This window comes from Cladophialophora yegresii, assembly GCF_000585515.1.
Source record: "Cladophialophora yegresii CBS 114405 chromosome Unknown aczIN-supercont1.4, whole genome shotgun sequence".
NCBI classification, from domain to species: domain Eukaryota; kingdom Fungi; phylum Ascomycota; class Eurotiomycetes; order Chaetothyriales; family Herpotrichiellaceae; genus Cladophialophora; species Cladophialophora yegresii.
The window spans coordinates 777,122-804,033 of record NW_006913048.1 but is presented as its reverse complement, the minus strand read 5'-3'; the positions used below and the strand labels follow the sequence as shown (position 1 = coordinate 804,033).

Here is a 26,912-nt window from a genome sequence, read left to right as displayed (position 1 = left end):
CAGGAACCAGAGGGAAGCTGGGCCGAGCCTGGGCAAACAAGGGGCCAGTCCTGGGCGGGGACAGTGGACGGCCCAGGCCGACGGTCACGTGACGACTCGGTAGCGCTCAGTGGTGCTTAGTGGTGCTTAGTGTGCTCAGTACTAAGCACAACTAAGCAGGACTGAGCAGACTGAGCGGCCAACTAACATATATACTCGGGTTGATACCTACTCCCATAGCTTCGTAGTTAACTTCAGTTAACATTGCGCTCAAGGAGATACAGTACAAGTGCTGTGTCCCGTCTGACGATCCGTTCGACATTGACCTCTGCTCTACCCCCGATACTCAAGAACCCTGAGGGTTACCTGTGTGCTCACGTGTCCTCATACACGCTGCGCGGAGGCAATTCTTAACACCCGATTACTCCTCTATAATAACCACAACTCTCACGTTACTATTGCGTTTATATTTAAGTGCTTTACCTATAATATTCAGCTGCTTTATATGCCTTTACACTTATCGCACGTCCTTTAACCTCTTAATGTTAGTGTTTTTTCAGTCCTTAAAAGCAACTATCGTAAAAGCATTACTAATATCTTAAGATTCGTTAAAACCACGCCCGTATAACGCCTCGAGTTCATCGAATTTTATAAGATAGCTAGAGCGATGACTCTAACGCCTTAATATATAAAAGGTGGATGGAAAGGCACTAGTCTATACCTATATAACCCCCGTAAAGTCCTTCGATCATCGCAGCTAGTGTAAACCCCTAAAACCCTTACTACAGCACTATAAACACCACGATCTCACAAGCGTAAACCATCTAGAGAGGTTTATACAGCAACGCCGCGTAACGGGCGTCATTTACAGGCACAGGCGATCGGCCTTATCCCGGATATTGCAGCTCAAAAAGGCACTCGGTTGTTTATGCGTAAGGCTGCCAATAAGATCGACCAGCTTTTGTTGTAATCAGCGCAACAGACCCTCCAAATTCAGCAGTTATCGGTTCAAGTTGCTCAAAAGACCACCACCAAGCGTGCACGAGTTAACATCGACTCGAACAAGTCCTTTGCTTTAATCGTTGAGATAAAAGAGGCGCAAGACCGTGCCATCGCGCGCTAAGAGGAGTGGGAGAGGATCGATAGAGATAAAGAGGCCCGTTTGACCTCTGAGAGGTGCCAACAGACCGAGTTCACAAGCCTCTGCAACGTCTTTCATATTTACAACGTCGCTGGCGCCGATCTTTAAATAGTTACGACGGCGATCATATATGACGTGTAAATGCGGGGCTGTTGCAGTACGCGGTTGTTGCATTACACGGTGGTCTGACTTAACGGACGTCTCTGTGGTCGCAGACCCTGCCGGGTTACGAATTATCAAAGCAACTGTTGGTGTCGCCAGAACAAATTCCAACATACACCACCTCTCCAGGCGAGATAGAAGTCACCAATGGCTCTGCTAAGTTACCAATATGCCACAGTGCAATAGGGTGAGGTGGAAGTAAAACAGCAATGAATTGATTGACGCTACAACGCCGCTTCAAAGGTGACCGCCAATCCATGTCTCGCTCGGGATGCTTAGATCAGACAGACCATGTATGTTCGAAAAGTCCGTCATATCGAATTCGAATGTACTGCCATCCCAGAAGCTCGTGTCAAGACCCTCCTGCCCCGATCCTCGCAGCCCTTCTGATGCAAATGACGCTGTAGGTACGTCTGGATTGACAGGTGAAAGGAACTGAGTATTCACGTTCAACTCTACATTGTCAGATGACTCGCCGCTATCAACACTCGGGGACGAGGATGCGGCGTAGTCGAGTAAATTCCACAACAACGCGATCTCAACCTTTGGTGGCTGATCAGAAGCCCTCTCGACATGCGCCGTCGCGAATTGCCCCAGTCGGGTGAGCTTCACAGTCTGTGAAGTTATGAGGTCCCGATCCTGTAAAAATGAACATGACTTACGGTATGCTGCAGATGAGGATGGCTGGCCGCCATCCTCTCAATAAAACGTCGAAGCATATTGAAATTGCTTGCCGATTTGGCTGCCAGTGCGTTGTCCTTTGAGAATTGGAGCAGGAACTCAGCGGTCGCGATCATTGAAGCTAGATGCCCAACAAAAGGGTCGTAGATCTTGAAGTCTCGCTCTTCGCACGAACTTAGGATCAAAACGACCCAAGCCGCGTGCAGTGCTGCTTGGTCGCTGGCATGTTGCAGAAATGAAGGGGAGCGAAGTCTCCTCTGGCCCCGGATTCTGGCAATGTGGAGAAAGGGATGATTCAAAGTGCAATGCGTGGTGTGGTAGATGCACTGTGTGAACACCCAAGACGCCCAGTAATGCCGATGCCTTTCCAGCTCGGAGATATTTCTTTCACGAAACCTCGCATTCTTGAACCGGTGGACTTCGGGCAGGACTGTCTCAAACCGGGACATTTCGGCCTTGATTTGCTGGTACGTCGAGTTCGCTGTCCACGCATCTTCGAGATCGCCCTGGCTGATTGTCTTTAGGTACGACATCAGGCGACCCCATATTGACAACAGTTGAAGGGCATAGGAGTTGATGCCCGCGTCCTTTTCCTCCGCGGCTTGAGGCTCTTCCAGGTCGTTCGGTGAGGTCAATTCCAAATACTCTGGTCTCTTCACAGAGAGCGGCATTTCGGGAGCAGCATTACCAGCCGGTATGGCCGGTACACCCCAGAAACTGCTGCCGTGTATGCGATCAAGAATGAAGAGGCTCCAGTAACACCTGGAATGCTCAGCGCTTACGATCACGCCCTTGACCTTGGAGCTCATCAGGCCAGCACAAACGGCGAGCCGAGTGGCAACGCCGACGGCCATCCAGGCTCTTTTCATGTTTCCATCTATTGTTAGACCTCTCGTTAGTTGAACGTGCAATGAGATTAGAGTTAGACTCACCCGCGATCTCGCTGAGGCAAAGCAGACAGAAAGCCTGTAGAACTTCCGCGTCACTAGTTGGCTCTGCAGCCTGGGCATACAATGCTTTGGAAGCAGAGGCCTTGTAAAACTCCACGGCATTGGATCGACCGCATCTAAAGAATTGGTCGTCTGAATATCTCACAGTCAATGCAAGAAAGCTTCTAAGCAGGGGTTTTGGGAACGTTCGCACGCTGCGCGATAATGATTGAATATGGAACAGGGGCAAGGGCTGGTCTGCGATCTGATCAACGTAAAGCTTGACTAGCGACTGAAGCACCTCTGGCGGGGGATCTGGGCTACAAGCAGTCAGCTCGGGCGTCCCAGGGTCATCAGGGGGCCAACCTTAGTGCGGGATCGAAGACTGAGACGCCTTCCCGTAAACCACGGTCCTCATCAAGCTGATTCGCGGTGCTACTCGGTGTTGGAGTGGACGGTGCTGGAAGCCTTGTCGAGGACTTCCCGGATTGTAGCTGGACAAGCGTGCTAATATTTTTTCAGTAAGTGAGGCACTCAGAAAAGGCGCAGACATACTTCACAGCCTCCATGATCTGATCCACCCGTTCCTCCAACATCTGGACCCGATGCCCGGCCGCGAAACGGCCATCGTCCTGCTCGAGTCATAAGTCTAATGGCCTCGAGACGTATCAGGAGCGCTTTACATGAGAAAGACCATTCTGGCTATCCTTTTCTACACGAAATCCTGGGGTGAGGCTTGTCCGCGTATAACTGCATCGTTGGTTGAGCCGGGTGCAGAAGCCGCAGCTTGGTCGTTCGCCCGGACATCTCACCTTCTTCCGTCTGCACGGGTCGCAGGCTTGCCTCACACGAGTTTGTGCCGGATTGGTGTCAGTCATGCCATTCCCTTCCTATTCTAACACAAGAAGTGACAGTGCCTGTGGGCATTGGCTGTGGTGCAGTATCTGGGAATGCGCGGACACGGACGGAGAAACAACGACGCTCCGCCGGGCAGGTGGGGCTGGAAGGTGTGCCACGGAGAAACTATCTTCCCTTCCGGCCCGGCCTCGGGCTTGAACCGGCAGTTCAGTGACTTCAGGATCTTTCATCTGTTCGTTTATCGTCGCTACACAAACTTCGGGCTTGACTATCCCAGAGGAACGACATGGAATCCGAGGCACCGCAACTTCAGCGCCTTCGAGAGCGGTCGCGCGTTTTCAGCTACAGGCAATACTCTCAAATCGGTGTGGAAGCGTACAGTTGCCGACTTCGCCCAAAGTTACTGTACCACCTGACGAAGCACAATCGATTCACCCTCATTGCGTGGTCAATGTGCGCAAGCAACGCCGACGCCGCCTTCATGCATCTTCTCAGCCATGATCATAGAGTGCCCCGCAGCATCTGCTCCCTCTCAATTGCTTCGAAAAGTGCCCTGAAATTACCTGCACCGAACCCTGAGAAGTTGTTCCGTTGAATGATCTCGATGAACACAGTCGGTCGGTCCATCAGATGCTTAGTGAAGAGCTGCAACAAATACCCGCCCTCGTCAAAGTCAATCAGGATTCCGAGCTCCTTCAGTGCGGCAAAGTCCTCGTCCAGCTTCATGCCAGCTTGTGCAAGCCGCTTCGACATGGCCTCATAGTAAGTGTCCGGTACGCTAATAAACTCGATCCCCCTCTCTTTCAGGTTCGTGACCGTTGCAATGATGTCGTCTGTCCTCAGAGCAATGTGCTGAACACCGGCACCATTGTAAAAGTCGACGTACTCTTCAATTTGCGATTTCCGAATACCCTTCGCCGGCTCATTAATGGGCATCTTGATCTTCTCATCAGGGCTCGCCATCACCACCGACTTGAGCGCGGAATAGTCGGTACAAATATCCTTGTCATCGACTGACCAGAACCTGTGGAAACCCAGTGTCCTTTCATAGTAGTCGCAGGCGGCTTCCATCTCGTCCCAATCCTGGTTGCCTACAAAATGTCAGCCGAATTGTTCATCTATATGCGCGAAGCTCGACGGTTTTGGAAGCTCACTCACCGACACAATGATCAATAGCGAGTAAATCTACTCGAGGGAGGTACTTAGCTGTCTTTTCGACCTCTGTCACAGCTCGATAACCGGGCAGAAATACTCCGGAGTATCTGCTTCGCTCAACCAGGGTATGGATCGTATCGCCGTATGTCTTAATGGAACCAAGCAATGCTGTCCCATAACTGTCGTGAACTGTTTTTGGAGCTTCGACTGGGTCTGCGCCCTTTTCGACCGCAGCATCGTACACTGCGACAACATCATCCACCTCAAAAGCAACATCGCGAACAGCGTCTCCGTGGGCTCTCAAGTGGTCGTGGATTACTCTCAGCTGTGCCCTGTCATCATCACTGAGCCAGGTGACTTTCGCATCTGGCGCATGCAATGGTGAGGTAAGCACGAAGGTAACATCCCCATTCCGAATAACATGAGAGGCAGTCACTCTAGAGTCTGTCTCTAACCCACGATACGCGATCCTCTCGAAGCCCATTCGAGTGACATAGAACGCTGCCGCCTGTTTTGCGTTTCCAACCCACCAAGCAACGTGGTCGTATCCCCGATAATCTGCTATGGTCTTGGAGTTCTTTGGCAGCGTTTTTACTATAGGAGCATTTCCATGTGATGTCTTGTTCGTCAGTCCATGAAATGCAACAGGAGTCGGCTCCAGAGCAATGGGGGCCATCTTGAGTCGACTTAGTGGGGAGGTTTTGCAGTGCAGACCGATCTCAACAGGGGTTTTCACTGCCAGCGCAATCTGAAGAACAGCGAACAAGAGGGGATAATATGCTTATGACTCGGTTCAATGCAACGGCCCTCTGAAGGAACAGCGAACATCCTTATGATGGTACGTCGAACGCCTAGTGTCTTGTGGGTACGGAATGGCATCCGGGTCCGGCCATTCACTCTACCGCAAGTAAGCGCCTGCAGAACGAACAAAGAACCCGGGTTCGAACTCGGACCATGGAGCTCGGGAGGCATCCAGCCGCTGGCCACTTCGCTATTCAGTCTATGAATACTTCATGCAGCTTTCGCGATTGTCCAAGTCTTCACGTTCAGTCCCAAAACTCACAGCCTACCAGTCCATGCCTCCACGGGTCACAATGGCATGTCGATTGACTAAGAACGACTCGAGTGTGTTGGCGGCTCTGTTCGACCCAGAATCGTCGTTAACTTGCGCTGTCGAAACTGACGACAATATCTCAACATCTTCGTCGCCAAGCAGACTGAAGCTGCTCCAGGAACAAGAAGTCTTTGCCCTCAAATCAACAAACCACGACCAACCTCAACCGGGCGAGATCGAACTTGCAATATCACGATTGACAGCCATCATCGAAAGCGAACGCCTCTATGCATCAGCATGGAACAATAGAGCACAAGCACGCCGGATGCTCATCACCGACGAAAAGCTGTCGCAAAACCCATCATGTGTAGCTGAGATTTTCAAAGACCTTGCTCAAGCTATATTATTGACAACCCCGACAAAAGCAAATATGGCGGTTTCTATCATGGATGCGAGAACCCTCGCATCGGCACATACCCACAGAGGCTATCTGCTGCTCCTAGCAAGCAAGTCGGAGGAGAACCGGAAAATGCTAGCGAACGTGCCAGGCCTGGGGCAACTATCCATACAGGACCTGGAGGAAGCCGCCAGTCGTGAACTTGCAAAGGGGGGACGATATGGCAACGAGAGGGCCCGCCAGCTTGCGGTCAAGACTAATTCATACGCCAAGCTGTGCGGATCCATAGTCAGGGAAGCGATAACGAAGGAGATTTCGGACTTTTACCACCTACAGGTCGACCTGGCGGGTTAGATAGCACATAGGACGCAGTCCGCGATTCCAGAATTTCCATGCTTATGGAGTACCTTCTTGAGCTAGTTTGTGTGATAGGAAGGTCGAAAGGGCGGGTAGAAGCATCCGGCCAAGCCATTGTGTGGAAATTGCAGCAGTGGTCTTCTTTCCACGGCGACAAATACCCTTCTCGCTTTCTATCTCGGTTTTCTTCAACAACATACATTACAGAGCCCCGTAATCATGACACCTGTCCCGTGAGGCACGGAGGTCAGAGCCTAGCATAACGTAAGATGGGGCAAAACCTGAACGCGGAGCGCGGACCGTGCTCTCGCCGTGGTGGCTACTACGCGCTTATTTCGGCTTCCATGATCAAAGTGACGGTCATGAGACGTCGCAAAACATTTATTGGCATCCGGAAGAGCCGTGTGCCACGAGATTGCCAAGTTCAGTCTTCGATCAGAATATGTACCTGTGTGACAGGAGCAGGCCGAGGCGTTGGTTGGATGCGGGAAACAAGTGTTCGCAAGGCTGCCCTGTTTTCAATCTGCCTTGCGGAATTGCTGTACACAGTCAGCCTTGAAGTGTCTAGATCGAAGCTGAATGGTGAGAGCCGTAAGTGTCGAGATCGAAGCTGAATACTGACGCTGAGCCTCCACATGGGAAGCCCAGCGCATAAGGCGTCCACGGGCTGGCAACTTGTGCCCATCTCCGTATCTTCATAAGATGACCGTCAAATTTGACCGGATCCTCCGGTTAGAGGTCATCGAAAAAGGCCTTGCATCTATCAGGACTACCACAGGGGCCTCAGGCCCCCAGTGCCTTTACTATACAGCATGACTACTTCAGCAGCTTTATTTGACTGCAAGAACGACATAAAATTGCGCAAGGCAGCCGAGTCAAGCCCAGGATGCTACAGCATCGGAGGTGAGTTGCGGTAAGGAGTCGTTGAGGCCTGCATATCCTTCACTACACTAGCACACCTGGGTTGAACACTCTCATCCGTACACTTGCTCCCTTTTAAGCTACAAACCATGCCAGTCACGGTGGCGGTGGTGGGCATGGGCCCCCTCGGCCTGATGGCGCTGAAGAACTTCAAGGAAGACGGCTTCGAAGTACGCGGTTTCGAAAGGCGACACTGGGTAGGCGGCCTGTGGAAGCAGTCGTTCGACACCAGCCTCTCGACGACAGCCAACACCGTGTTCAACAGTAGCCGGTTCCGCAGCGCCATCTCCGATTTCCCCTTTCCCGACGAGGTGGACGACTTCCCAACGGCGAAGCAGATGTGGAAGTACTTCGAGGATTACTGCGACGCGTTCGACCTGCGGCCTCGAATCCACTTCGGCGCGGACGTGCAAACGTTTTCGAGAAAGCACGGCAAATGGGCCGTAGAATATGTCGAGGATGGCACCACGCACACGGAATACTTTGACAAACTTGCCGTCTCGCCTGGCTCGTTCGTCATTCCGAGATGCCCCAAGTTGAGAGGTATTGAGACATTCCAAGGCACAGTCCTTCACTCGATCGATTTCCCGGACCCGGCGACATTCCGGGGCCAGAACGTCCTGCTGGTCGGCTTCCACGCGACGGCTCAAGATCTGGTGGTCGAGCTGGCGCCGCACGCTGAGAAGGTGTACATTGCGCACAAGAACGGGTTGGTCCTGGTGAGTACACAGTAGAGATGGCCCCATGTTGATTCCACGAACCGTCTCCCCCCTTGTCATGCAGTACATAATGCTCGCGGACGCTAAATCTACACATGTGTCTAATCGTGGTGGCAGATGTCGCGGTACACTCACGACGGCAAAACGTACGACCAGGCGCAAACCCTCTCCGTGCTTTTCCTGCAGATCTTCCTGACAAAGTGGTTCCCCCGCGTGTGGGACTGGATCTTCGATACCGCCATCCAGTCCATGTCCAAGAAAGCATACCCTCACCAGCGGAGGGAGTGGAACCTCTCACCAGCGCCCTCATCGACAACCAGCCCCCCTCTGATCGCCGACGCCATCTACCCATTCCTCGAAAGCGGCTTCGCGGAACCGGTCGCCGCAGTGAAACAGATCAAGGAACCCAACGACATCCTCCTGACGGATGGCCGCCTCCTCAAGGACATCCACACCATCATATACGCCACGGGGTACGAGTCCGCCGTCCCCTGCGCGCCGCCCGAATATAACCCCTACCCCGTGCCTGACGAGGCGCCGATGCTCTACCGCAACGCGTTCCCGCTTCATGGTGACGCCGCCGTGCGCGAAAGCCTCGCCTTCCTGGGGCAAGGAGGCATCGCGTTCCCCGGGTTCGTCCAGTTCGAGCTCGTCATCTTTGCGGTGTCTCAGGTGTGGCGCGGCAAGGCGCACCTGCCGCCTCTGAGTGAGATGCAGGATTGGCATCAGGGCCATATGGCGTGGCGACGAGACGTCATTGGCAGGTCGAAGTTCGACACGAAGCTCCTGCCCGTCTTGCTGCGCCTGCCGGATCAGATCGAGTGGTTGGACAAGGCGGGCGGGACGGGCGTGTTCGCGCACTTTTCGTGGTTCGGCGGCTGGTTCAGCTGGCGGGCGTGGCGCTTCTGGTGCGAGGATAGACGGTTCTACCGGCTTTGCAAGGACGGGTTGTGCTCGCCGGCTGTGTGGCGGCTGTTTAACATGGGAGGGCGGAAGCCTTGGGTGGGGGCCAAAGAGCAGATCATTCGGGACAATGAGCTTGCCGAGAAGAGGCGGGAGGAGAGGCTGAGGGCTGTGGAGAAGACTCAACAGGGCCAGAAGGATAAATAAATAGATTTGGAGCGAATCGGGGGCAGGCAACGGAAGCGGGCTCAAGCAGAAGCTGGTCTGGCACTGGTGTGCTCTATACTCGCGGACGAGTCCTGTACTTTCCTGATGCGAGCCACTGGTTTTGGCTCCCTGGGTCAATCCCCTGACTCCATGGTGCGAGATTGAAGGAGCCAAGGAGACCCCTAGGAATGGCGATTGTCATTCCATTGACGGCGTGTTTTCCGTACCGTTGCATGGTCAATATACCTCCTTACAGTAAGTCAGAATATCCCTCACGAGCCAAACAGAAGATTTATATCGCGTTTGTAGAGAAGATCATATCCCCAACGCCTTGTCCTATCTCTGAACTTCGTAACGCGTTAAGCACTTTAACCCGGTCTGATGTGAATTCGAAATCACATCAAATTCAAACTCAAACTCAGCACGCCCTCGCACTCGCACTCACACTCGCTGTCGCTTCGCTTCGCTCAATTCCTCAAAGCCCTCAACCTATCACCCAATCCTTCCTCCAACTTCGCCGTGTCCGCCTGCGGTAATTCATGCTCAGGCACCTGCTGCTGCATTTCCTGCGACAGCTCAACGCCCGCCTCATCCGCCACACGGTTCATGAGAGCGTCCACCTCGCCCTGGCCCTGCACGCCGACCTGCTGGCTCTCCACCCCGCCAGCCACACCCTCATAGTAACCCGACACGACGTCCAGGTCTTCAAATTGTGACTCGAACTTCTCCATCACCGCCCCAATCTTGTCGAGATCCATGTTCTTTAACGCAGCGTCCATGCCCTTTACGGTCTGCGCCATCGAAGCCGTCACCGTGCGCATGGTAATGGCGGTTTGGACACGGGCGGCGACTGCATCGATCCGCGCCGCGAGCGTCAGCAGCTGGATTCTCTGCTGCGAATTGCGCACCGAGTTTGTGGCGTATAGGCGGGCGATCTGGGGCTGGGGAGGCGTCTGAGTGAGGGCTTTCTTGAGTTTCGCTTGTTCGGCGCGCGAGTCGCGGTCCGCTTTGGCGGCTTGTCGGTTGAGCTGTTTGGATGTGAACTGCGGGTTATAGGGATTAGTATTGGAATGTCTCTGGGGTTAATGATGTTTGCTGGGAAACTGGGACGAGTGGGAAAGGACTGGCCAGGTCGGAGTTGAGGGACCCTAGTGTGCATGGTCAAGCGCCCCGGGGCTTACCTTCAGGTTGAAAAGAGCCTTCTCAAGGCCTGACATCTTGGTGTAATGGGTCAGAACTCTCGATGAAGATAAACGTGGTGAGCAAGCAGAGCCAGGAATTGAAAGCCCGGGTAACTTGGTCGAAAGGGTGACAGAGCGTCAGAACAGTACTGAACGGTCGTGCTTTGTTGATTACAGGGATCCAAGTCAACTGCAGTTCCGTTTACTTTTGATCGTGCTGTTGTGTTGAATGTCTGAAGCCTAGAGCGAGTTCGCGGTTGAGTTGGCGAGCAGATGACGATGGCGGGGATTGCCTCGCCGGACCGAAGATTATCCGTAGAGCATTTTAATACGGAGGAGCACTAAGCATTTATGGCAAAGTGAACCTTCTTTCCACTCGCTCTTCGACTGACGCCGCGACTATTACTCTACCGCTGGAACTACACATGGGATCAGCTATACAACCACTTTTGTACCACCAAGGGGTATATGCGAGTGATAGATTCGCAGATCGTCGGTCATGACTTGACCCTTGGCGCGGACCCGAAGTTTGTAACAATAATATGAATTGAGGATCAAAGTTAGATACACGCATCGTCGAAGGACAAATGGCGCACAGGAGATGATAACAGGAGCCGACCGCAGCAGAACTTGACCCCTGCGAGATTGCTACCCCTGACTCTTGACCGAAGCTTGCGCAATATCGTGGAAAGAACGTTGAGGGAACAGTATATCCTCGTCTGTATCTTCTAAGCCGGGCATGCGGTTACGCGCGGTAAGTGACGTGCTCATACTGGTGGAGGGTAGTCGCCTTGCATCATCGAGCTGAAAGAGCTGCTGTGCTCGCTTACGAGTAGTCGCATATGCAGAGGAACCATCATCAGAGGACACAGTGATCATACCGAGCATATCTGCGGAGTATGGAGTAATGCGAGGTCGAATGTCCTCGGTATCCAACACAAACGGCGCGGAGAGCTGAGGCCGAGCCACTAGACCGTATTAGATGGTCATTTCCGAACCAACGGCAGCCGGAGTTTTCGCTCCACTCACCACGCACGCCTTCACCTCGACGTACTGTGTAGTGTTCACAAAACCGGACAACGTCAATATCACAGGAGCCCACGTCGGTAGCTTGCCGTAGCTGCATGAAACATCCCACGATATCGCTGTTCTCAAGACTATAAATCTACCTCGTTTCTGCTCAGTGAAAGGTTGCTATCCGGTCGCACATTTACACTCATACATTCGACTGGCCAAATCCAAGCAAAGAGTTCTCACCTCTGTCTCTTTCCTCCTCTGACCCTACCAAGTGTACCCAGCCTCGTACCGACCCAGTCCTTGTATTGTTCGAGCACCCGCCTTTCTTCTCTTGGCAAAGCCATCTATTCACCAACCATTCATCATGGCAGGCTTAAAGCCAACCCTCCACCACATGAACGTGAGGCTCTTCCCTGAACGACTTCCCTCACCCCACAGTCCCATCGCTCACACTGTGCCCAGAACTCGCAATCTCAACGTATCCTCTGGCTCCTGGAGGAGCTCGAAATCCCATATAACCTCGAACTCCACCAGCGCGTGGAGCAAAGATCTCCGCCCGAATTGAGACAGACCCATCCCCTGGGGAAGGCACCGCAACTAGAGACCGGCGACGGGCGCGTCATCGCCGAGTCGGTCGTCATCGCCAAGTATCTAATCGAGACGTACGATAAGGCCGGCAAGTTCAGGGGCGACGGGAATCCCAAAAACGACACTCTTCGCGATGAGCAGTTGTGCCTTCTCGCGGCGTCGAGCCTGGGGCCCGTGATGCTCGTGGACCTGATCCTCCTGTTCGCCAGCAGGATGACGCCCTTTTTCGTCCGGTGGCTGATGGCCCTTGTGCACTCGCAGATCCGGACGCAGTTCTCTGGACCGGAGCTGGACTTGTACTATCGATATCTGGACGACCAGCTCGAGGGGCAGGATTACTTCATGGGGAATACCGCGCCTGGGAGGGCGGACTTTGTTCTTAGTTATCCGGTGCAACAGTGCATCGCGGTGGCGATGGTGGATATCAAGAAATACCCTAGGATCGAGCAATGGATTGCTCGGATTCATGAACGGCCTGCGTGGAAGAGAAGTCTCGAGAAAGGCAACGGGTATGATTTGGCGTTTGATTGACGTGTAGTCAGTACAGCTAGTGGGATAGCGGTGTGCAACAAACACAAAGAGGAATTGTCGAAGACCACGATCGCCTAGTTGTCATGAGTCGGTCCATGAAGGAGTAAGTGGCTTACAGTTGACACATGGACAAGGCGAGCTTTGACATGTGCGATGATCCAGGAAGCGAACCACATCAAGTGCGTCAACAGCGAAGCCTTGCAAGTATTATTGTGATCAATCATCCTTGGAGAAGCTTGAGTATAGTCAAAGAGTAACGACACATCTTCCCCCACCTGGTCTAAGGAAAGATCAAAGTCATACATCATTAGAACTAGCAGCCACCTCCACGGAGTTTCGTATACGTGACCGCGTTTGCTTGATCCTGATCATTTGGACGTTATATTCAGGGACAAGGTGGAGAATGTGATATGTCTTCGCGTCTTCGAATACTACATGCCCACTGAGGCCTTGTCACGATCGGCCTTCTGTATTGTCTCGTATATACTCTCGTCGAGGGTCTCAACAGCTCAACGGAAGCGCACCTTGCAAGCTGATGATCCCTTTCCAGATTGCTGTGGCCCACTAAGCTTGAGTAGTACGACCAGAATGAGAACGTCGCTGTTCAGAGAGTGCACTGCTCTCGCATCTTTCAGCGTGCCGGAGGTGGAACGAAAGTAGTGCTAGCTGGTCGCTTTGGCTGGAAGTTTGTGCTGAAACTGTCCTCCACGCGCTGAGCATCACACCTATATGCCAGGTGAAGATATTCTTCAGGTACGTATACAGCGATGCGAACGTGGTGCTCAATAGTGTGTCTGTGCGATCATAGCTGAGTGTCGGGAACAGGAGCTCAAAGCCAGACTGACGTAGCGACTAATGCACATACTGCGGCAATGCTTGAGCGCGATCGAGGTCTTCGAGACGCCGAAGACATGCTTGGGAGGGTGGCAGACGGTGCATTTCTAATCAGCCGAATAGGAAGAACAGGAGAACGACTCATTGGTCAAATATACCAGCGGACAACTCGGCGGCTTTCACGTGACTCTGGGGGCTCGGGTGCGTGGTACGCGGCGCTTTTCGCACCCGAGGCTTTCCCAAGTGAAGGCCGGCAGATGGCTCATCCGCCCCGTAAACCATGCCCAATGCGACAAATGACTTGGCGCTTGATCCTGGGCACCTCGCTTAGAGGCTCTTCGAGCGTCCTTTAGCCACCAGATGCAATCTTTGCGTCTTCGCGAGCTCCACTGCCATTGAACCGCCTGCAACACCGGCGTCACATTGGGTCGTTTGCTCATCAAACAGACCTCTCAAGAGGCGCCTAAGCACTAAGATGCATCACCATGTGCCCGATGGTTTCCATCGAAGCTCGCCTGGAGGAACCGATGCGTTACCGGGTCCACATGGCCGCGAATCCCTCAGGGTGGCTATGGCCGTGATGTACCTCTTGTCTCCTGCTTCTTGCTGCTCTTGACTTTCCTTTGTTTAGAATACCATCACAGTCGACTCCTTCCTTCTCACTGTCTTTCGCCTCACGTTCGACACTCAACCTACTTGTTCTCGTGGGCTAAACCGCCCAGCGTTGAAGCACAATGGCCAACTCGACGACACATTCAGCCCGCCGCTACTGTACCGAAGTCACGCCCGAGTGCCCTGTCACGCTCACGACATATGGCTACTACCCGAACCTCTCCGTAAACTCATTCTTCATCGCCCTCTTCGGCATCTGCCTCTTTCTTCAACTGGCACTGGGCACGTGGAGGCGAACATGGACATACCTGGTCGTTCTTGCCATTGGCTGCTTCGGGGAGGCGGCAGGATATATCGGACGAATTATCATGCATAACAACCCTTGGAGTGGTGCAGGATTCAAGACACAGATCTGCTGCCTGGTGCTGGCGCCGAGTTTCCTAGCTGCAGGCATCTACGTAACGCTGAAGCACCTGGTGATATACTGTGGAGCGGAAAACTCAAGGCTGAAGCCTCGACTATACCCGTGGATCTTCATCGGATGCGATTTCGGATCAATCGTTCTGCAGGCTATCGGAGGCGGCATCGCAGCGAGTGCGGGCGACCATGATGCAGACCCCAAGTTACTGGATGCCGGAAACGGATTGATCGTTGCGGGCATCGCCTTCCAGGTTGCGACAATGGCTGTCTGCGGCCTGCTGGTCCTAGACTACTACATTCGCTTTCAGAAGGCCAAAAAGACGAAAGCGCAAGCCCATGCCGTGAGCGAGTATGAGAAGCGGTCCAACGTGCCCAATGAGGCGCGCAACTTCCGCCTGTTCTGCTTTGCCATTGGGATGGCGTACACGACGATCCTGATTCGTTGCATCTACCGGTACGAAGATCCGACCGCTTTTGTTTCTGGGTCTCTGCTAACGTTGGCTCATGCAGTCTTCCGGAAATGGCTGGTGGTTGGGGCAACGCTCTCATGCGCAATGAGACCGAATTCCTAATTCTCGATGGAATGTAAGTTGTGCAACCCGTCCAGGCAACACTGAATAGTATGCTAATTCGACTTCACTAGGATGGTGGGCATTGCGTGTGTGTTAATGACTGTCTTTCACCCGGGCTTCTTCTTCGAGCCGATGAGGAAATTCAAGAGAAACGGCTCGGTGTCCGGGCCTGGTGTCGACCAGCCGGAGGCATTGGAAGAGAAACCATGATGGCACGACTTGCACTGTACAGACTTGAAATAGACGCATTTTAGAAGGCTCAATAAGATGATAGAAGAGACCGAGGACAAAGCACAGCCTGGGTGATCCGATTAGAGAAGACTAGCCACGTAGTCCGTTCCAGGCATTCGTGTTTGGTGTTTTGGCCCGCGAAGAGGCTTCCAGCTTATTCGAGTGTCATGGCGCCTCGGCATCGATATAACGCCGAGCTGATGTGCACTCTTGACTCGCTAAACATACCGGGCGAATTTGACATAGCGGTCACCTTCATGGCGTATTTCTACGAGGCTGTACGCGGCTTCCCGAACACGAGGGCGATTCCGCGTGGTGCCAAGCGTGACGGAAGCCGATACGAGGCCCGACTTTGGCTCAGAAGTCAGCTTTGACCTCTGCTTCCTCGCCTGTGATGTGCATAATCTGCGTCGTGGAAGACTGGGACGTCGCAGGTCCATCAAAATGCCCTCACGGAGATCGCACACGAAAAGCCACCATGGATGCAGACAATGCAAGGCCAGGAGAGTCAAGGTGAGTTTCTTCCCCAGTTTGTCCCGAGGCTCCATAATTGGTGTGCAGTAATTAGCGGTGCCATCTCGCTTACCGTGCCGTTGACGGTCGCAGTGGATATGGCTGTATTGTTGTTGTTACTGACCCCGGGTCTGGCGCCAGTGCGATGAAACGAGCCCTCAATGTCAGCGCTGTGTGAAGCGGCAGATAGCATGTTCATTTCTGGAGATGAGCTCCGATGGCTTCCCAACGCCACCAGGCAACGCACCCAGCTACGACACGTCGACACCGAAGAGTTTCGACTATCAGCCATCAGATCCGGAGAAGCCACGCCATGGAACAATGCCGACTCCCAAACCGTCATCGCCGCTGGCGACAATGCAAGACGGTCCAAACACGGAGAAACGATTTGACCTGCTGGATCTTGAGCTCATCCACCATTACTCGACTCGCACCTACATGACCATGTCCTCGAGACTCGCCTCACATGCTGTTTGGAGAGACACTATTTTCGCAGAGGCCTTGCGCCATGACTATCTTTTGCACGGACTGATGGCCACTGCGGCACTCCATAAAGCAACTTTGCAGCTGAGGTCGTCCGACGCCTATGCCGAGTACTCGAGGATCGCGCTGGCTCACCAAAACGTCGCCCTCGCCGGTTTCATCCCGGAGGTTAGCAAACCAAATCGGGACAATGGAATAGCGATATTTTCAGTTTCTCTGCTCCTGACGATATGGGCTTTCGCCTCAAAACGACTCCCGGAAGGCTTGAACAATGTCAAACTCGATTTTGGCCGGGGTGAGTCGTCTCCAGGCGTCACCCTCCCCTTGCATTCGCCTACCGGGGACTTTATTGAGGTTATCATGATTCTGAGGGGTATCTATGCCGTAATCAGAGAGACAAATACGTGGCTTCAGGGAGACATCGAGGAACTGCTGCGATATCCCGGGCCGGAAGACTTGCCACCCCACCCCCCCGACGTCCTGGATGCTTTCAGTATCCTCCGCAGTGCCGTTGATGATCCTCAATTGACGTCGCTCTGGGAGGGAGAGGAGGCCCAAGCAACGAAAAGTCTGCTCCTCGAGCAGATGGAGGAGTTACGCAACATCTCGAGATGTCGTTCCGTCGTGGAATGGGATGGCCACATCTTTTCGTGGCTGATTATGGCACCGCCAGCCTTCATCCATTGCCTCAAGAGAAGCAATCCCCTAGCTCTGGCAATATTTGCCCACTGGGCTGCCATGTTCCGCTGCATGGACCACCACTGGTGGGTAAACGGCTGGGGATACAGCTTGGTGAACGATGTCTCGAGCATGCTCGATCCTGTTTGGGCCAGGTACCTGGACTGGCCCCGAAGGCAAGTTGGGCTTGTGTTTCAGGGCTCTGGAGGATTCGATGGGCGCCGGATGCCGTAATCTGCACTTTCTCCCAAAATGGGATACAGTCGCTCAAAAATGGGTTATCACAAATGACGATGCCGCCAGCCAAAGTGAGGAACCGTCTTACCCTGTGAGAAAAGCGAGATGTTCTGCGCCTGCCGCAAGCACAACACAGTCGACAGCGCTTGCTGCAGCTCCAGAGCTTGCAAACCTGCTTTCCCCAACTCGAAGGCATGAATCGCTTGCTGCAGAAGGAGGCACACTCCCAGCTACGCCGATGCTTCCACCCCCGAAACCCGCTTCTTTGTCACGGCGGCACGTTTTACCTCAAATCCCAGCACGGCATCATTATCCGTCCATATCTTATCAGTATAGAAAAGCTGACAATTCGAGGACATGCCCATTACTTTCCGCTCTCTCAGTTCCGTCGACAGTGCCCCCGGCAGCCCACAGAGTGGCACACTATCGACGCCCCCAGTGCCTCACAGAGGCTACAAGGAAGTTCCATACAGACCACCAGGCAACGATCATGTCAGCTTAAGCATGAAACACAGCAATCACCGGCACGACCCGCACAATGCGTCCTCGCGGACGGCTGCTGCCGTCAAAACAGAAAGTCGCAGGCGCAGGAACCAACCAACTGGTTCCCGGTCCCGGACGCGCAGTTGTTCATCGTCAACTGTGCAGCCTCGATTTGACGAGGGTACAGTTGAAACATTTGGGGATGCACCTGAAAGCCCACCATCAAGAGCAAGACGGTGGACAATATCCTCCAAAGCCGCCGCGACCCGCGGACTTGCCACTCTTGTGCCGGCCAATGACACACCCGACAGAGGGAATGCAGACAGCCATTCCAACACCTATGAGAACCAAAGCCCAGCAATGATCACTCTGCGGCGGGCAACTACAGCCAGCCCACAAAGACAAACGACAACGCTAACCTCATTCCCACCACCCAAGTTCAGTCGCGACAGTAATGGACTCCTATCCTCGTTTCTTAACACGATCGCGAGCTACAGCGACACGCCTGTCTACGCGCTTGAGGAGTCGGGGCTGACGAAGCAGGTCGCACAGAGTTCACGAAGACCCTCGACATCAAGCACAAACGACGAAGTCCGCCCTTCAACGGGCGCTCTCGCACCACCTGTGCATACCGAGGTGGTAGCGCTAGAACCGCGCCTATCGATATCCAGATCGAATCAGTCCGCCAGCTCAATGCGCCGGTGCTCCACTCGCTACATCTCGGAGAATGCGGTATATGAGATTATCTGGGACGAGAATCTGAGTTCCTCTGCCAGCTCGGAAGGCGGGAACCCCAGCCCTCGTGGCAGAGGCTCCAGCCTGCAGACCCGGGGACTTGCCGGAACAGAAACACTGGAGAGACGACTGTCCAATGCTCTTTCACGCACAGAGCGAGCCTCTACGGATGAAGGCCGGAGTAGAAGGACAAGCTATGTGCCCGGCATGGAATTGTCCTTGCAGAGCATCTGGACCAACCCCAAAATTGCTCGGCTATTTCGGGAGCCAGCATCCGAAAGGCTACCGCGTTCTAAATCCTCGACAAAGACAAGCAATGTGTTCGCTTCATTGTCAACGGACGTGGGCTCGAGCCAAGCTCTCTCACGGTCCTTCCCCAATCGCGTTGAGTTCTTCCCTTCTTTCAGAAGTCGAGCGAACACGAATGGCGGTGGGCATGGGGTGAATTTGATGTATGGACCAGCGCAGGATGATTCGCAGGGAGATACACAAGCGGACCAGAATGCCTTCAGTTAAGCCCAGGGAGACTTGCAGCTCGGGGTAGCCGGGAGCCGTTTTGGCAGTATGCTCGGTGCCAGCTCCCATGCGAAGCGAAGACGGACCTCGGATCATCATGAGCAACTGCACAGAAGCCTGAATATTGAAGGCAGGCGAGCGAGTGAAGGTCGAAGGCCAGCCAAAGAGTCCAATGACGAAACCCTTCCGCTGCTGGGTGGGACAATGGACGAGGACGGATGAGCGGTGGACGTGAGCTCTGACAATGCAGTTCTGCACGCATACCTATCAGTAATGAATTGTGTAGACCTATCCACATGTGGCAAGGGAACGACGATGCGCTGCACAAGTCCGTGATTACCACAGCAAAGCGAGATGGAACAATCGTTGCACCGAATGTACCTCTAGCTTTGCCATCGGGTTCCCTTCCATGCAGCTGAATGGTCACCCGAGGTTGAAGCGAGCTGACCCTTCTGACAGTCTCCTGGAAAATGTAGGGCTAACCAGGGGATGGACAGGCAGCGTGTGGCATGGTCGGAGGATACATCGCCAATTACGTGCAGCAGTGATATGAGTTCGGAAAGTCAACATCTTCTGGAATTCCCGAGGGCCGGCACATGGGATTCGGAAATCCATCTACTGTGTAGTACTCCGTACTCAGCACAGTAACTCGTATCAGGCATTCCGTAAGGTACCGATAGCGGTGGATAGCAAACCAGTTCCCATGTGCACGACAGCGAATCGTGACGTGCCGCAAGCGTTACCCGGGAGGCCGGGAAGCAGTGCTTGCCCACTCGAGATCTGTTGATCTTGCCATATCCATGCTGAAAGTTTCCTTTGATAGGGCCTCGAACACCGCTAGCTCGTGAGCCAATGTTCGACGTCACCCAGATGTGGAATCTGCAAACGGCATTTCTGCGAACATGTTTCCGGTGGCAGCTACCGAGGGAATCACGGCGACAAGAGACGTTGCACCACTCGGAAGTTGCGCGCCACGGACATGGCTTGACAAAAGAAATGAAGGAGGTTCGAGGCACGAGTGAAGCCAGAGTGGCATAGCGACACTGTTATCGAATCGAGCGGCACAGCGCGGTCGTGCCACGGCGTATTAACCACGGCTAGTCCGGCGACGGAATATTCGATACACACCACGTACCTCGTACTAGTTAGGTAAATGAAGTGTTGCCGACGGCGCATTGACCGCCGCCGCCAATTGGGAGGCGTGAAGGAGGGTGTGGAGGGTGTGGGAGGGTGTGCGGGTATGTGCTCGACCCAAAGTGTATCGTCCGTTGTCGAAGGCCCCCAAGCCCCCTCATCTTCCCTCTTTGTCAAGGCGTTAATTACTTCCGTACGAGTCGTTCCTCTCGTTGATCAGTCAGCCGCAATAATCGCAGTCGCCATTCCCATCGCCGTGGGACTTTCGATTCCTCCTCTTACAGTCTTACGCTATTACCTAGCAGGGCGGACGTAAGACGACCCCTGCGTCGCTGCTGTGGCCGACCCACTAAACCAGTTTGTTTGAACAGAAAGGTGGTCGATGAGTGAGCGACGACAGGAGTTCGGCATCGTTGCCGTAGATAACTAGAGCGAGTCGCGCAAGAGGAGTTGACTGAAGCCAGGGCGGTTGTGTGCTACTGGACTGCGGACTGTGTGCTGTAGATCACAAAGAAAGCCCCCGCTCGTCCCCCAAACTCGTAATTCCTTATCCCGTCATCTCCCACCGGCTAAAGTGGCACCGGCGTAGCGGCGCCTTAGGCCTCGTACCCCAGCAGACCCATGCCCGGAGTGCCTGGCTGGCTGGCTGTCTCACTGGCTGGCTGTGTTGGCAAGCTGTCGGCCTCTTGGTGCGCCTAGAGTTTGCCGATAGGCTTCCGCTTCCTTTGCCCTTCAGTCATCATCAGCTGCGCTGCGGCTTCCACGTTTCCCATCCGCAACCTACAGTCCCAGTCCCAACCTGCCGAACATTGGCACTCACTCTTGCTTCATCCCGACCTCGATCGCAACCTCTCCTTTCCTCCCTCTCGAAAGGCCACCATTCCATTCACACCACGAAGCAGACTTTCCTGTAGATGCACGATTGACTTCAACCAAGTTTTGCGTCCGTCCAGCACTCCACCGACCACCCCGAGTCCGCTGTGCTTCTCCTACCGCTAACCGACGAATCTCCGCGGCATTTACGGAGCAATTACGTTGAGCTGTCAACCTCAATTACAAACCCTGCGGCTGAGGTCTGGGACAGACAGCACGCCGTATCTCCCGACTCCATGATTCGCAGATTTTGGCTCCTGCGTTGAGTGCTCTGCTCTCTCAAGATGACCAGGTCATGACATCTATTCCCCTGGCCGAACCACGGCCTCCTCCTCAGTTACCGCGTCCACCTGGCTTGAGTCGACCTCCCGCCAGGAGAACTACGAGCAATGTCTTCTCGCCGCTGGACAGAAGGCCTTCGGGGCTGCAGAGGCAGATGTCGGATATCGGGGATGACAGACCGGCCAAGAGGCGGAAGATGGAAGGAGAGGGCCAGCTGCTTGAACATGCTCCCAGCCACAACACCCTTACTCCCGTCCTTTCACAACCAGCCGACGCAGGGGACGACGACAGGACTGTCCAACTGCGGTGGGTTAAGCCTTCGGCAATCCGGCTGAGAGCAGGCAATTTCCCGGTGAAGGACGAGGAAAATGGCGACGGGGAAGATGACGTGCCTGAACTCCCACCTAGGCCGTGGAGAACGAATCAAGCGTTCAACGCCGTGGAAGAACCGAAACCGTCACACCGATCTCGAGTCAACATTCCTGTTCCTAACACACCGGATTCGATAGAACTCCCCTCTGCGGTACCTCATTTTGTTCCCAGGAAACCCGCGGGCTTCTTTCCGTGGACTGGGAAACATGCCGAGGACGTTCTGAGCGACACGAATGTCAAGACGGGCTATTTCGACAAACCGCCAAATCCGACAGAGAAGGAGCTGAACACCGCGCGTGTGCCCCTTTACAACGCATTCAAGCACAAGTCGGGCGTCGACAGCTTGTCCGTCTTGTTCTCGCTCGTACTCGACCAAAAGAGCCTCCACGGCACGACCAGTTCCGTCTCGACTTTCAAACCGCCCCCACGTGTCACATTGACCGAAGCGAAGCGAAAGTCGTGGATAGCAGATTTGGCCAATGCGGATGTTCCACTGAGACGGTTGAGCAGGACCATTCCCCAGGGTATCAGGGGTCAAGCTCTTTTGGATCAATGTTTGCAGAGTGATGTTCCCCTCAGCCGCGCGGTTTGGTTTGCAAAGTGCGTTTGTGCAAACGAAATCCGGACTCTGAAACGCAAAGGGACAACTCCTACTGTTGCCGTCGGCACGGAGGGCAAGTGGCTGCGTGAATGGACTGTCAGCGTGGAGCAATTTTTGGAAGCACATCTTGCACGGAGCAGCTCGCCGGATTGGAAAACAAACATTCAATATGCCTTGCGGCTTACCACCCGCCTCTACTTGGAGAACCTGCTGGATCGGGATCACTACCTGGACTGGATTCTGCGTTCTCTTGCTTCGGCTGATGTCGGCCATACCCCGTTCTGGCTGATGGTCACTCACATTTACAAGCAAGATCTGAGCCAGTATCGAAGAAGAGGTAGCAGATTCGTCGAAGCGCTCATTAACAAGTTTCGCCCCGTGGACAAGATCCAGGACTCGACGATAGCTCCGTTGCGGCTGAAATTGCGTGCTGCATTGCGTGAACTCCTGTTTGCACGTTCCGCCCTGTTCTTGATGCCAGATAGGTGGCCAGAGAGCATGGAGATCATCAAAGCTTGTCTTGACCAAACTTTGCCGGCTGAACGCCAACTTTTTGATGGACTCAATCGCATCAACGAGAGGGCGATGGGCTACAACAAAGCGGAGATTTCGTCGACTCGAGCGCCTGACCAAGCCCTAGTGAACATTCTCGACTCAGCTCGAGTACCCTACAACCTGACGGATCTTGAAGCTACTCTGAAGACAGCCTGCTCTGATTTTTCACTTCTTATACAAACCTGCCTCGAATGGTCATGTACCCGATTTCGCTGCTCCAGGTCGCGGGTATACCTCATCACACGCTTGGTCAAACGTTGGCAACGGGAGGGCCTCGATGTGGATACTGCACTCCTCAATTTCCTGTCGGCCTACAAAGAGAAAAGAACCACTGCTGATTCTCAAAACTTGAGGCATTTGATGGCGCAGTTGTCCCGGTCCGATTGTTTCAACATCAGCAGGTACCTGCAATGGCTCATGGTGAGAGGCCTCCCAAAACATGGAACAGTCCGTATCGATACAAGTGCTATCTTTGGATCAGCTGCCGGAACTTGGCATGAGGACGCCCCTGAAGCTACTCACTTTCTGCTTGACCTGTCCTTGAACAAGGCAGAGGATCACATTGTCAATCTGAGGCGGGCAATCCTCGAGCGCGCCAGCTTCGACCCCAACTCCGAAGAGGCCGCTTTCAGAAAATGTATACGTTTCGTCGAGCAGGGGCTAGCAGGTCCCAACTCCGCGTCATCTTCTCAAACACCAAGCGTCACCGAGCCCGCTTTTGATTTACTGCCATGGACCATACGGACGAGGATCTCTATGTGGCTTCGTGCTCGAGCTCTCGAAGGTGCCAAAGCCGAGCAAACCGGCCCGGCTCTCCCTGGATCTAGGGTCTTGAACGAAGGGCAATTCTTTCTAATTCGGCACGTTCTTGAAAGCATGGATGACGAGGCAGTGCTGGCTGATGTGGTTGGCATCTTGTATACCTCTAAAAACGATGACCTGGTGGCGTCGCTTGTCGCAACGATCCATTTTCATGCGGACGCCTTTTCTGCCATTGGCGCGCTAGAGTTTCTACAGAAGCAGATGTGTCAAGTCTATATGACTTGGCGGCCAACGAAGCCGACCATGCCCCTACTTACTTCAACATTGTTGGACCTTTGCACCGCTATCCCGTCGAAGATGCCCACGATCAAGCTGCTACAGCAAGACCTAGTTAGGGGCGATCGTGGTCGGGCAGTTGCGGCTTGTTCACCGTATAGTGACGGCATTGCCGAGTCTTTGCAGCAGGCAGGTGCTACCTTCGTTGAGGACTTCGAGGCCATATTGCAGTCGGAGACCAACATGAATGAGCAAACTATGAATGGCCTCTTCTCGGTTCTGGTCGATCGCATTGAGAAGCAGCAGAAATTTGAGGACGACCCCCACACGACCCTGTCATTTTGCCAGCTTTTGAGCCGGCTCCGTCTCTGTCGCAGAGGCCAAGGAGATCTGCTCATACAGAAATGGATGTCACGAGTCTTACCTCGCCTGGACTCGAAGTGGGGCCCACTGCTACTTCGAAGTCTTCTCTCGACCGGGTGCATAACCTTCGACGCCCTGCTAGGAGCAGTCGCCACGTCTAAGCACGGAACGCGACGGAACGTGGCGTTTGCTTCCTTACTGTACCAGATCCTGGCACCCACCAAGGGCACAGCACCAGATTGGGCGGCTTATCAGACGCGAACCAGATGGTACGGGTACGTGCAGCGGGAGCCCAAGACCGTCCTGGAGGTCCTCTGCGAAGCTGGATTGCAGGGTTTCTCGCCAAAATTCGATTCTCTTCTTCTGTCCCTGCTTGTAAATGGCAGCCCTTTGAGCTCGTCCGTCCTATCCGGAGGGGTCAGGCAATGGTTTCTCAAAACACTCAGTCGTTCATTGAACTGTCGTGACGGGGAATTGACCGCGACCGACTTCCGAGCCCTTTTCCGGACCATGAACATTTTCTCGCATCCTTACGTTCAGCTGCGTTTGCGAAGCATGCCAGCAAGCGCTGCGGAGAAGGACCTAGGAGCAAATCACGACGAGTTGGCGGATGTTCTCTATGCGTCTCTGCAAAATACGATGCCAACATCAGCTCGGTCCTCGAGCAAAGGGCAAGACCGGCGATTCGCCCACTTTCTTCAGACTGTCGGTCCAGAGGTAGCCTCTTCGATCCGGCATAGGGTGGAGAATGAGTTTCTGGAGGCATCGCCGAAGTTGCCGCTGGGTAAAGCAACGAGTCCTTTGACGGCATCGTTCCCGGGCGAGATCCAGCAGCTTGGCTCTATCATCGAGCGCGCGTTCCAGGTCTGCAGGCAAGACACCGTGCCGAGCGCTGGGTTCATGTCTCAACTGATCGATAGGTTATCTCAGTACTTCAAGTCGCTAGCTTTTGCTTCAGTGGCTCCAAGCACCCCAGTCACCACGGGTCACCCAGCGATTCCTGGGCTCTCCGCGCCTACCGCAGCCACGAACGCCTCTCAGATGGTGGCTGCACCTTCTACTCCAACCATCAGCGCATCAGAAAATGGACCGAGTGTCTGTTCAGTGCCATGCTTGAGCTATCTGAAGTATATGCTGCAGATGGTGTGTCTACAACGGCCAGCATTAATCCTAGCTGGGAGTACTGGACCGAACTCGAAACAAGGTCAGTCGGAACAGGTGCAACTTGTGGTGCGTCTCGCGTCGATTGCAACACATCCAGCAATGGCAGCGGCATCAAAGCAGCATGGGAACAAAGAGCAGCAAGCTCTGGCCAAAGATGTGATTCTCTCAATGTTTGACATTATCGCCACGATTGTCGACGAGGTCAGCGACGAAGTCAACATGATGTGTGCGAAACTGCTGAAGGACAAATTCCACGATGGACGCATCCGCTATTTGTTTGGCAGTATAAACATGCTCGGATCTGCACAAGTGCAAGACACGGGTCAAGGGCTACAGCTGACGAAAGAAGGCAAAGGGATCATAGGGGAATGGAGACCTCGAATGTGGGAAGTGCTGAATAATGGCAGCGGCAAGGAGACCGAGACGTCTCTGGGACTGGGACTTTTTGGAGCTCGGTACGGGTAGAGTACCTTGGGCGTGTCTGGTTTTTGGGGGGGTTTTGGAACAGGCAATTGTTTCCGTTTACTTGTTCATCTATGGCCATTTACGATGTCACGATGCAATGGGGGGGGGCTTGTTTTGGTTATCAATACATGGCGGGTGTATGGACGGGTTGTGTCACGAATAGACTTCTGGGGGCCCCTTCTGCCTGGTTGCCCACATGATGTGGATAGCGTGAGGCGATATATCTACAGTAGCCAGACCTTATGAAGACGATTGACCAGCAGTATGCAAGCTTAAATTGACCGTAAGTAGCACTTGATCTGGCTGACACGATGGAACCGGTTCGCTGAGGAGCGCCTGTTATGATCGGTGTAATGAAGCCGTGCCCTGGATCTACCCCAACGACAGGGTAAACGGTTCGGATCATGTTTGTTGACCCGATACCTCGTAGAAGGTAAGTTACTCGGTAGTCCTCAATAAGAAAAAATAGGAGGGTGACCAGTGCGTGACCCAGGGGCAGTAGAGACGGTGAGGCCGTCGTGTCATCTGACGCCGCTCACTCACCCACCGCTCAATGTGATTTTTGCCGATCAACCAAGTGAGCGATGCACGAGGTCGTTCACTCTGTTCACGTCGTTGCACATTGGGTCACCAGACACTTGGCCGCACACGACTGCGGTTCCACCAATTCCTATGTTGTACAAACAGCCTCGCACTGCTGTCGCCAGCACATGCACATCCCGGGAGAAGGGGAAGATGATCTGCTTAGCTGCTGCAATGTGACGTGGTGGTGACCTTGGCACGCAGCGACTGAGCCACCAGCTGATCTGTTGCGTTCCCTCCCTTGTACGGCGATGCCCATCCCCTCTGACCCGTCTAACATGCAGTGTGCTCGGCAGGAGGGTTCGAAGATGCAAGTCATGTTTCTTTCCTTCCACATCCGAATTGATCCTGTGGGTGGCCGCTGCAGCTGCACGTCCTACTGACTGATC

General features: G+C 53.9%; 10 protein-coding genes across 10 annotated transcripts; 7 read left to right on the top strand and 3 right to left on the bottom strand.

Moving 5' to 3' along the window:
- Positions 1-1,519: 1,519 nt before the first annotated feature.
- On the bottom strand, positions 1,520-3,488 carry A1O7_05607 (uncharacterized protein; the record flags this gene model as incomplete). Its single annotated transcript, XM_007759615.1, has 5 exons — positions 1,520-1,897; positions 1,945-2,840; positions 2,896-3,212; positions 3,259-3,399; positions 3,448-3,488. The coding sequence occupies 5 exons, from the start codon at positions 3,486-3,488 to the stop codon at positions 1,520-1,522; spliced, it is 1,773 nt and encodes a 590-aa protein (XP_007757805.1).
- Positions 3,489-4,251: 763 nt separating this feature from the next.
- On the bottom strand, positions 4,252-5,581 carry A1O7_05606 (4-hydroxyphenylpyruvate dioxygenase; the record flags this gene model as incomplete). Its single annotated transcript, XM_007759614.1, has 2 exons — positions 4,252-4,841; positions 4,909-5,581. 2 exons carry the CDS (start codon positions 5,579-5,581, stop codon positions 4,252-4,254), a joined length of 1,263 nt encoding a protein of 420 aa, XP_007757804.1.
- A 418-nt stretch (positions 5,582-5,999) lies between these two features.
- Positions 6,000-6,710, top strand: A1O7_05605 (uncharacterized protein; the record flags this gene model as incomplete). Its single annotated transcript, XM_007759613.1, has 1 exon — positions 6,000-6,710. The coding sequence occupies one exon, from the start codon at positions 6,000-6,002 to the stop codon at positions 6,708-6,710; it is 711 nt and encodes a 236-aa protein (XP_007757803.1).
- Positions 6,711-7,723: 1,013 nt separating this feature from the next.
- A1O7_05604 (uncharacterized protein) lies at positions 7,724-9,463 on the top strand (the record flags this gene model as incomplete). The annotated part of the gene is made up of 2 exons (XM_007759612.1): positions 7,724-8,353; positions 8,471-9,463. 2 exons carry the CDS (start codon positions 7,724-7,726, stop codon positions 9,461-9,463), a joined length of 1,623 nt encoding a protein of 540 aa, XP_007757802.1.
- Positions 9,464-9,930: 467 nt separating this feature from the next.
- On the bottom strand, positions 9,931-10,680 carry A1O7_05603 (uncharacterized protein; the record flags this gene model as incomplete). Its single annotated transcript, XM_007759611.1, has 2 exons — positions 9,931-10,506; positions 10,645-10,680. The coding sequence occupies 2 exons, from the start codon at positions 10,678-10,680 to the stop codon at positions 9,931-9,933; spliced, it is 612 nt and encodes a 203-aa protein (XP_007757801.1).
- A 1,345-nt stretch (positions 10,681-12,025) lies between these two features.
- A1O7_05602 (uncharacterized protein) lies at positions 12,026-12,780 on the top strand (the record flags this gene model as incomplete). Its single annotated transcript, XM_007759610.1, has 2 exons — positions 12,026-12,061; positions 12,124-12,780. The coding sequence occupies 2 exons, from the start codon at positions 12,026-12,028 to the stop codon at positions 12,778-12,780; spliced, it is 693 nt and encodes a 230-aa protein (XP_007757800.1).
- A 1,568-nt stretch (positions 12,781-14,348) lies between these two features.
- Positions 14,349-15,428, top strand: A1O7_05601 (uncharacterized protein; the record flags this gene model as incomplete). Its single annotated transcript, XM_007759609.1, has 3 exons — positions 14,349-15,100; positions 15,157-15,231; positions 15,290-15,428. 3 exons carry the CDS (start codon positions 14,349-14,351, stop codon positions 15,426-15,428), a joined length of 966 nt encoding a protein of 321 aa, XP_007757799.1.
- Positions 15,429-16,169: 741 nt separating this feature from the next.
- Positions 16,170-17,357, top strand: A1O7_05600 (uncharacterized protein; the record flags this gene model as incomplete). The annotated part of the gene is made up of 1 exon (XM_007759608.1): positions 16,170-17,357. The coding sequence occupies one exon, from the start codon at positions 16,170-16,172 to the stop codon at positions 17,355-17,357; it is 1,188 nt and encodes a 395-aa protein (XP_007757798.1).
- A 360-nt stretch (positions 17,358-17,717) lies between these two features.
- Positions 17,718-19,094, top strand: A1O7_05599 (uncharacterized protein; the record flags this gene model as incomplete). Its single annotated transcript, XM_007759607.1, has 1 exon — positions 17,718-19,094. One exon carries the CDS (start codon positions 17,718-17,720, stop codon positions 19,092-19,094), a length of 1,377 nt encoding a protein of 458 aa, XP_007757797.1.
- A 2,443-nt stretch (positions 19,095-21,537) lies between these two features.
- A1O7_05598 (uncharacterized protein) lies at positions 21,538-25,941 on the top strand (the record flags this gene model as incomplete). The annotated part of the gene is made up of 1 exon (XM_007759606.1): positions 21,538-25,941. One exon carries the CDS (start codon positions 21,538-21,540, stop codon positions 25,939-25,941), a length of 4,404 nt encoding a protein of 1,467 aa, XP_007757796.1.
- Between the last annotated feature and the right edge of the window lie 971 nt (positions 25,942-26,912).